We start from the raw sequence: 10,775 nt of genomic DNA on the forward strand, positions 1-10,775 counted from the left end.
CTTTTCCCTAAATTTCATGAAAAATTCTATTCACATTAGATTTAGGTTTTAAGAGTTATATAAGAATAGCACCAACAGGTTTTGATCTTTAGGCTTTATAAAATTCTAGGTGTAAAGAAAACTATGTACACACTTTGATCCTAGAAAGGCAACATAATTAAAAAATATGAACTGAGTTAGTATCATCTGTGGAAAATGCTGCCTCAGTAGCCAAACAAATTAGGATAGAAATGAAAAAACTACATGGCTCTCCACAGACATGGCCAGCAGATTCCTATTCAAAACTCCTGAATTCTTCATGGAAATATCACAGTGAAACTCCTTTGCACAAGAATTAATTTATGTTAATAAAAATGGATGTAAAATGAAGACATTTACAGAAAAAAGGAAAATTAAGAGAATTTGTCACCACTGAGACTATGCTACAAAAAAAAAGTTAAATATTTTTCAGTCTAAAGAGAAATGAAATCATTATGGATCTCAGATATTCAGAAATGAAGAAACTGGAAATGGTGGAAAAAAAAAGAAAATAGACTACTTTATTTCTTATCTCTTTATAGTACATACGACTGTTAAAAGCAGTATTGCTAAACAGAAATATGTGAACCCATAAATCATTTAAAATTTTCTAGTACCAACATCAACAAAGTTGAAAAAGATTGATTTTAACATATATCAAATGTATTTAATATATATGTAACTTAATTCCTACATAGAATCAATACAAAATTATTAGATATTTTAAGGTTTTTTATATCTTTTTTTTTCTGACAGTACTAGAGTTTGAACTGAGGGCCTCATACTTGCTAGGCAAGCACTCTACCATGTTTTAAATTTTTTCTTTTAAGACTTGTAAACCCATCATGTGTTTTATACATACAGCACATCTCAGTGAGGAGTAAGCCATGTGTATATTGGACAATGGGAGCCTAAAACAAAGTTATAACATTGTCTTGTGGGGGTTTATTCTGTATGTGTATATGGCAGGTATAAGAAAGGACAATAGAGAGAGGGTTTGCAAAGATTTCATGCTTTACATAAGGGGTATAATATTAATTTTAAGTACACTGAAAAAGATAAGAATATATGCTACAATTCTTAAGAGTAGCCACTAAAAATTAATGCAAAAAGGTATGGTTAAAAAAGCAATAGATAAATTAAAATTCTAACAAATATTTAAAAAATATGAACAATGACAAGAAAGAAGGAAAACAAAACAGAGGGAACAGAAAACAAATGATAATTTGGTAGATCTAAATTCAACAAAATCAATAATTACATTCAATATCAATGGACTGAATACTCTCATTAAAAGGCGGAGATGACCAAAATGAATACGAACGCAACATCCAATTATATGTTGTCTAGGGAAATACTTTAAAGTTAAAGACAAAGATAGGTGGAAACTTAGCTTATCACACACAGAGTTATACCATGTAAACAGTAAGTTTATGAAAGCTGGAGTGGCTATATTATGAAATAAAATAGACTTTAAGGCAAAGAATATTTTAAAAAATACAAGTTCAATTCAACAAAATGACTTAATAATCTGCACCTTGTTATAAAGCATTAAAAAACAGGAAATAAAAATTGAGAAAATAGAAGGAATTGTGGAATAGACAACTACACAATCCAATGAAGAACTTAACATCCACTTTGTAGCAATTATTAGAACTAGACAAAAACTTGTTACACCACAGAGGATCTAAATGACGCTATCAACTACCTGACCACATTAGCATTTCTAAGACATTCTATAATCCCAAACTGCAGAACATACATTCTTTTCAAATATGTGTGATACACTGACCAAGACACTAAGAGAGACCCTATTAGAGCCGTAAAGCCATTATCAGAATGAGAATAAAAATCGCTCTTACTACCTTTCTTAAAAAATAAAACTAAACAGAAAAACAACAAAGTAAAAGCAACTTTTCTTTCCCAAACAAAGGTGAGAAATGATGCTTATTTAGATGCTCAACAATTTTGCTAAATAAATATATGAATAAACATGGTCACATTTTAAGGTTATATGAATAGCCTTACAGAATTCAAAATTAAAGGTAATTGAATGAGAGTATTCAAATATTCAACATAGTTTTTGAAAAACACTGTTAGGATTTATTTCTGGGCATTTAATTATAATTATTCAGATACCTTATTCTATTATACTCCTTATTTTGCTTCTTTGTTGAGATCACACTCTTAGCATTTCCATTAACCTGATTTCAAGGCTGAAACACTGGTCTCGAAGGAAAAGAGAAAGCTCAGACTTAATTCCCATAACAACTCTAAATCTATCACACTATATTTGTATATGGGAGTTTAATTTAAATGTACTAATGTATGTGAATTTGCAATGTATCTAAACTGTAGTTGCTATAGAAACTATAACTTTGAATTTTGTTTTAAGTTTAGTAAGTGCTTACACATAAAGACTGATCTCCCCAGACAGCTATTTTGAGATACAGATATGGCTCATAGCAATAAGTTTATATCATGATTTGCAATGATGTACGCACTTAATAGATACCTATCATTGTGAAAAGGTGCATTTTTAATGCATGGCCCTGGTTGGTAGGGCAAACCCAATTCAAGATGCAACTCCTCAGAATGTAGAATTAAACTTACCTGGCAGCCTTCCACTCTTATATGGCACCTCTGCTTATGCTGAAGTTGATTACAGTGCAGGTAAGCCACCCAACCACACACAAACACCAAACTATAGCTCCTTTGAATCCATAGAAGAAAAGCTTTGATCTGAATTGAAATGGCAGAAAAATCTAGCATTTTCTCACTAAAAGAGAATGCACCAATATGCAGAATCTATCTATTTCATACACATCAAACCACCTTGGGTGCTTGGTAGTCTGGATGACATTAAAGCACAACTTCTTTCCTTGCTAATGTAGATGGAGTTCTCTCAGTAGTCACTGTAGGGATAATCCATTCCTGATCACTTTTCCCACTCCACTGATCTCTGTCATAGAAGATGCTTTGAAACTGCCACTTACTGCTCTTATATTGTGTGACAGTCAGGACATGCAAGTTAATTTCCATATAGCCCTAGTGACATATTTGAAGGAGAGATGAATCTACTACATAATAAATCAAGTATTCTAAAGTCTAAACAAAAAATAATTAAGAACCATTTCCTATTTTCAACTGTACTAGCCATGGCTTATTTCCAGTAATGCAGATAATTAAGAAATGACCAAGGCTTAGAGGCAAGAACAGAATTACTGCTAAGTGCTACTGACCTGGCACCACTGTGAGATAAATGTGAATTTCCCAGACAGCTGACCCTCACCTCATCAAGCACTTTAATTTATCCTAAAGTTTGAATGGACAAAATCAGACTTGTGTAGGAAGAGTGGCCTTGAGTGGTTTCAGACCAGAATTAGGAAGACCAGTTTAGAGATTGTAAAAATAGTTCATGGGAGAAATGACTTAGGGTCAGTATTATAAACAGGGAATTACAACAGAGTCCTAAGATCTAAGATGTCACACACATATACTCTGGGCCACTCAGAGGTATGAAGCTATTCCATTTTTAAATGAAGAGTTTATTTAGCAAGGTTTTAAGATTTTGGATCTTCTTTTGTACTCTCACAATACATTATGTGTTCAGAAATTACAACCTCATGTTTATTACAGCTGTGTTTAAATGAAGAAAGAGCAAATAGACTCTGGGTAAGTACCCTAGAAAGTCATGTAGTACAGACTTTACAACACCTATTCTGACTCTTAGAAGACTTTTTGGCTTACATTTACTTGTCTGTGTTTCCAATATCTGGATACATGATGTCTAGAAGAATGAGGTCATGATGCATATATAGAAGCCTATCTCCTATCATGGCTTTTAAGTAATAATGTTCTATGTGTGATATATACCTTGCTATAATCTTTCTCCTGTATAATTTCATTACCCCACAATGTCCAATAATCAGAGCATATTTTAGTAAGAAGAAAATGATTAATTTGATTCCTGAAAAATATCCTTCTTCCCCAATTAAGACCAGTGAGGTAAATAGGGTCAAGGTATCAGGAACTCAGTCTCAGGAATTACTGCCTTCTGGAACATTAAAAGTCAAAATTTATTATCTGTTGACTGTGATGTATTTCCTGTGCTTTGTCACCTGAGAGATTAAGCTCTGGAAAATATGTATTTCTCTCAGGTTCATGGGAGGCCTATCAAAACGGCACAGGTTTCTCTGTGGCTTTTTTAAGAGACAGATGAGGGAATTCCTAGAAAACGAGGCCAAGGCAGCATCCCAACAGTTCTGTTTGGAAGAGTGTAAGTGCTGGAGCCAAGGTTAAAAAAGAAATTAAGGACACATTGTGATTGTGTAAGAAAAACATTTTGCAGTCTGTTTGATTTCACTAGTAAAAATGGCAGTTGCGTTTCAAGAGCAATCTGTCCATCGCTATCAGCAAAGAAAATGACATTAAGATGAGAAATGCCAGCTACCCTTGATTTTCTCACCCCCATGTGTTCCCGAGTTCCAGACCTGGGGAGGACACACCATCCCCTTCTCTATTGTAGCTCCTAGACTGATGACAGATGCTGACTCAAGCAGGTAGCCAATGTGAGCTCTAAGAATTCTTCCTTTCTAAACTCTGTGTGGCTTAAAATGTTCCCAACCCATCCCGCCACTTTTGCTCCAGAAGAGTAAGTCTTCCTTTTCCTCTTAACCCTCTTTTTATGCCCTTGACTTTTTGTCTCCTTTTGGCCTCAGGGTCTGTCCCTCCAATTTCTCTTCTTCTACTTCCAACTATTGCTTCTCCATGGACCTTTCTCCCATCTTACAAACCTGATAATTTTGTCAAGTCCTTCAGGTAAACAAAAACAGATCAATACCTTTCTCTTTCCAATATTACTCCCCAAAGTTACTCTTTTCCCTACAACCACCAAATGTGCTATTTTCTTTAATAACTTTCCTGATGAATTTGTTAAAGGTAGAATCTACTCTTATGCCTCACTTCCATCTTTCCCTTGCCCTTGTTGAACTGCTGCAACCAGGTATTAAGAACTCAGTATCTTAATGGACAAATTCTCTGAAGGTCTATTAATCACCTTCTAGGAATCAGATTACTTGAACTATTTTCAGGCTTCATCCTATTTGATATTTCCACAATTAATATTCAGCACTGCTGGTGACCCTCTTTCTAGAAGTTTCCTACAGTTTGTCCTGGGCTGATGTTGAGATCTCCTGGTTTTCGTATTCTTCTTTTTGTTTTCTTTTGAGACAGGGTCTATGCAGCCCCATACTGGCCTTAAACTTGTGATCCTCCTGCTTCAGCCTCCCAAGTGCTTGGATTACAGGTGAGTTACCATAGCTGGCTTCCTAGTTTTCTTTTTGATAGTTATCTTTCTCTCAACTTTCTTTTCCTTCTTTTCCCTTACACGAACTTATTCCTAAGGATCTGTGCTTAGTTTTCTTAATCTATATAGCTCATCCATTCTATGACTCCAACTTTGGATACTGACACTGTCTCAATGTCTTTCATCCAACTCATTCCTTAATTCAGTCCTTATCCCATCATTCCACTGAATGAACTCCAAGTTGAGTGATCCAATGCACTCTACCAGACCCATTTTATTTGACTTCTCAGCATACTTACACATTGTGGGTATTCTGCTCCCTTCCTTCTGCTTCCTTGACATCACTCCCCAGTTTCCTCCAATCTTCCTGGCTTCCCCTGCTTCCTGGGCAAGCTATTCCTTCTCTACTCAATCATTTAAGTCAGAATTCTCCATGGCACTCACTGCTTACATTCTGTATTGACTTCCAACTTTAACTGTATGAAAGTCTTACAGATGTTTATCTCTAGTTCCACACTTCTTGAGCTTACATGCACATACACACAAATTGTCCACTTAGACCTCCTTTTAGATGCTGCAAAGGAATCTCAAACTCAGTCCGCCAAAAGAAATGTATGATTTCTTCCCAAATCTGATCTTCTTTCAGCACTTTCCAAGAAAAACCCTCATCTTTCCCAATGTGTGAGACAAACCAAGAAGTCATGCTTGATACATCCTCCCCTTCTCCCCAGCATCCATCCATTACCAATTTCCAATCTATTTTGCTTGCTAAATATCTCCCAGAATTGTCTATTCCTCTTCCTCTACATTACTACTATTCTCATCTAAATGAGTTAAAAATTTCATCTAAAAAACTGTTAAATATATACATTAACTTTATTATCTTTAAAAATACTTTAAAAACATGGCTTCATTTAATAATGAGGAAAACAGTAACTACAAAGCTATTACTCTCTAGGTAGTACTCTTAACAATTTCTAATCTATTGTGACTCAAGTTTGAGCATAAATAAGGAATCTCTATAGATTTCTGATTTAACAGGTTTGAACACTGGGTTCAATATTCAAAACCAAAACAAATGGTTTCTTAGGCTATCATTATTTAGCTGTTCAGTACCAAATGAGTGTTTATAATAATGACCCAATTTTACAAGAATATGTTTTGCTTGGCAAAGTCTGCTTTTTATAGAAAGGATGTTTATATTTTAGAGAGGCTTTTATCCACAAAAGTTTAAGAACCTTTGAAGTTTCAGGTATTTAGCCTCAATGACTTTCTCTATAGGAGATAGGACATTTAGATCATAAATTTCCTTTAAAGGATTACAGATGATGATCAATATTTAACAACATAAATTATGCTCTGTCCCACCAGCAACTGACCAGTAAAAGTTATTTTAGTCAAAATCTAAACAGATTACTCAAAACTTTGCAGGGAAACTAGATGGAAAAAGAAATCTATCCTTGGAGAATTATTTTAACATTCTGCTTCAGTGATATAACATAAATAGCTCTGCCTTCTTAGTAGTTTAAATCACAATCATTAGACTTATAACAAGTGGGTCATGGTAAGATAAATGTGGTTACACAGACAATAATAAAAACTACCCAAAGGCATTAAAATATTGACTGCTTTGATGAATGAATCACAAACACACAGTGAAACACAGGAGGGTTTGAGTTATTTTCTACAGTGAAGGTGATTCTGTGATTTTATTGTGACAATACCTGCTGTAGGGGAGTTCGCATGGTGAGACTTCTTGGGCAGGTTGAAGATCTGTTCACCAGGGTCCGGGGGAGGAATTGCATCTTGCCCTTGTCGTGCTTCAACAGGATCATACTCCTTCCCATCGTAGTTAGCATCGTAGAATTTCTTAAACCACTGAATAAAATCCAGGTTGTCCTGGAAACGTCCTTTCACTAGCTTCTCCACTGGAATAACCTGCAATGTGCAATGACTATGTGAATGACAAACCTCAGGTTTGTTGTGCTTCATGCAGCTATGTCCCACCTGCCTGCAATTCATGACCACTGATGTCTCCTTCAGCTTCCTAGCCAACTATATTCTAGAATTAACAGTTTTTACCATATTAAAGAATTTATTTAAAACAGCACAGTTGGTTCTCCTGGAATCTTTAATACTTCTGAACAAACCAAACAAAAGAACATTCTTAGCTGCCAAGAGAGGCTGATCTGCCCGGTGTGACAGTGCACCCCTATAATCCTAGTTCTCAGGAGGCTGTGGCAGGATTGCAAGTTCAAGGATAGCCTGGGCTATATAGAGAGACCCTGTGTCAAAAACACCAAAACCAAACCAACCAACGAACCAACAACCAACCAAACAAACATTTAAAAAAGCATCTCCCCACAAAAACATAGGCCTGGTGATATTAGCTGCTTCAAGATTGATAAGCTTTCCTATTTCTTTGTAACACTTGGCCCAGTTGTTTTGGGATAAACTCTTATAAGAACTATAGTTACTAGAGAATGCAAATGAGTAAGATTCAAGTCAATAAAAATGGATATGAATGCAGTGGTTTATATCAAACAAAATGAGCTTTCTCAGAGCTCATTTACCATGTAGAAAGACAAGTATGAAAACAATCACCCACAATACAGGGCCCAGGAATTCTTGGGCCACCCAGGAGAGCAGCTATACCCCTGGGAATGCAGAAGAAAAGGGATGGAGGCTGATGAAGGAGTCACAGAAGTTGCCCTAGAGGAAGAGGCATGCAGCATTCACATTGGCTTCCAGGATAGGAAGCTCGGCATTTCCTGAAGCAACTTTTCCCACTGCAAACTCAGAGTCAACTAGTATTCCCTATGGATGTCTTATATCGATAATGGAAGGCACTGGAATTACAAGGAAAAAGTGGAACTTCATTGCTTAGCTGTAATTCTGTGGGCCACTATTATTTGAAGGAAAATGGAAAGTATCGAGCTGTCTAAGCCACACCATCAGTAGATTTTACTTCCTGTATATCTGGGTGGGAATACTAGTTGAATGGGAACCACAAGAGAGTGACAAAACTGTGAGTCAGATGTGTGTGAGCGTGGGATTCAAACAGAAACCCAGTGAAGACACAGGGCATAAGGCTTCCCTGCGTGACATGAATGGAGGCTGTAGGAATTCAGTGTAGTAAAGCTTTGCACCTCAGGAGCTATGTAGCACTGCATCAATAGGCCCACTTAAAAAAATATATAAAGGTCTTAAATATCAATGACAACCTGAAAGAAAAAAAAGCAACTGAAGCATTTTAGGCTATCCATTAAGCTAAGTCATTAGTAACAAGCTTTTCAAAAAAATTTTTTATGTAGCTGAAATGTAAACAAACCCAGTACAGAACAAAATAAAGAGAAGCCAACATTTGGAAGGGACCATATCTTTCACGAAGGCTCTTCTGAGTCTTGGGTGGTGGTATTTCCCTCCTCTTACTTCCCTCAAACTCTCACTGGAAGAATTCCTGCCATCCGTGCACTCAGCTGACTTTTCATTGTACTGCTTGCTTACTTTTATGCCTCCAAAGTTTTAATTTTTTGTTTTCGTAGACATTGGTTAATTACTATAAAGTGACCTTTTCTGATTTCTCAGAGCCACAAGGTCCTTTAATTAACAGCCTACCATACTTTGTCTATCTTCAGACATGTGAAATTGATAGTTTTTGATGATGGTGGCATATTAGCAGTTAAAGGACGGCTCTTTCTTCTGTTGGTTTGATTTTGCATTTCCTATGATGGTGAAAGTTTCAGAAATGTAGTCCAAACCTGAGGTGGCAAGCAAAACTTCCACTATACTGCTGGAGTAAGACAGACATAACAGGGGTACATAATACTGTCTGTCACGGGACTTTTGGATGGAATTATAAAGACAGAGGCTAGCAATGGCCATGAAGGCCAGTCTCCTTCCACTGTGAGAATTTTTCTTCGACATTCTTAGTAACTATTCATCCGCTGTGTGCATACTTCTAGAGACACAGAACCCATCAATTTGATACATAGCAAGTTCCACCAATAAACCGGTGGACAGATGTTTCTTTTTCCAATGTAGAAGCATGAACAGAAAAATGAAAAAGACATAAGTAGTACTATTAAAAAAGCAAGGAAAACCTATACAGCTCTGGTTTGGATATATATGGAGAGAGCCAATTGGAAATTAGTCACGGCAAAGGAAATACAGGTTAAGATGTTATAGAGAATGTATATTTTCTTTTCTTTTTTGAGATGGGATATTTTGCCCAGCCTGGTCTCAAACTCTTGGGATCAAGTAATCTTTCTGCTTCACCCTGTGGAGTAGCTGGGACTACTGGTGTGAGCCACCACACATGGCTGATCATGTACAATCTGAAATAAAAATTCTGAGAAGCCAAATTTTCTTAATATTTTCATAGGAACGCATTTACTTAGGAACATATTAATTGCATTAAATTTAAAATATATATAGTTCACCAAACTCTACTTTTAACCTCTCTCTCTGATTACCCAGTATTTTATTTTTTTATTGCTATAGTTTAATTATTATTATTATTCGTGCAAAGAAAAGTTTTCCATTTCTCCCTTGCTGGTTTATCCCTTTTCTTTTATTCAAAATTAATTTTTTTTCAAGCTTATTCATTCTAGGAGATTTATCTTCAATAAGGAATATGAATTAATAAGTATGTTTCAATAGCAGTCAATGTACAGAAAGAGACTGAGTGGCTTTAGAACAGTCTTTTATTGTGGAAAAAAGGACTCTCGCACCTAAGTCCATTTGTAGGACAAAATAAATAATAATTCAAAGGGGAAAAAAGGGCATATACTATGCTGGACACTTTTACAAGCATTTCTTCATTTCAACTTCACAGCCATGGGCACCATGGGCAAGGGGTTTTTATCCCCTCTTATAACTGAGTAAACTCAGACTGAAAGAATTCAAATAACTTGCTCCAGTATGGAGCTGGGATTCAAATCCATGTTAATTCTATGGTAACATGCTGTTTTTCCCAAGGAACAAAATACACAAAGAACCACAGAGGCATCTGGCAGACATAAAAATTTCTCATCTGCAATGGTAAAACACAACCGATAACGTTTTGACATTTATGACTCCTCTTAAGACTTTTTAGTCTAATGGTTATAGGTTTAGATAATCTCTTACAATCAAAACCTCATACAAATAGGAGAAGTTAGGATTGATGCTTTACAGACCTTAACTTGTTGAGATATCAAGAGATACTACCATTGATATGTTCGCAGATTTTTGCATTTCTGCTCAAAGCAACTTTAAGAAAGTGCACTTTATGGAAGTAACAAGTGAGACTCCTACCTTATCAACATTCATTCTCTTAAATGATGCTTGCAGAAGTTTGAAATTGTGAATATACTCATGTTCCAACTTGGCTTGAAACTTTACTTTCTTCAAACTAATGCAGCCTGGAAAGAGCATGTCCATGAACTGGCAGTAGGCTGCTCCTGGA

General features: G+C 35.9%; 1 protein-coding gene across 3 annotated transcripts in view; it reads right to left on the bottom strand.

Moving 5' to 3' along the window:
* Mapre2 (microtubule associated protein RP/EB family member 2) overlaps window positions 1-10,775 on the bottom strand; it is a 152,750-nt gene that overhangs the window by 30,080 nt on the left and 111,895 nt on the right. For all 3 annotated transcript variants that reach the window (XM_020177514.2, XM_074070011.1, XM_020177513.2), the window contains 2 exons: window positions 10,625-10,770; window positions 7,051-7,264 (listed from right to left, as the gene is read on the bottom strand). In XM_020177514.2, coding sequence (XP_020033103.1) covers window positions 7,051-7,264; window positions 10,625-10,770 — 360 coding nt within the window. The remainder of the gene's footprint in view (window positions 1-7,050; window positions 7,265-10,624; window positions 10,771-10,775) is intronic.

The sequence above is a fragment of the Castor canadensis genome, chromosome 4 (assembly GCF_047511655.1).
Source record: "Castor canadensis chromosome 4, mCasCan1.hap1v2, whole genome shotgun sequence".
In the NCBI taxonomy this organism is placed as follows: Eukaryota; Metazoa; Chordata; class Mammalia; order Rodentia; family Castoridae; genus Castor; species Castor canadensis.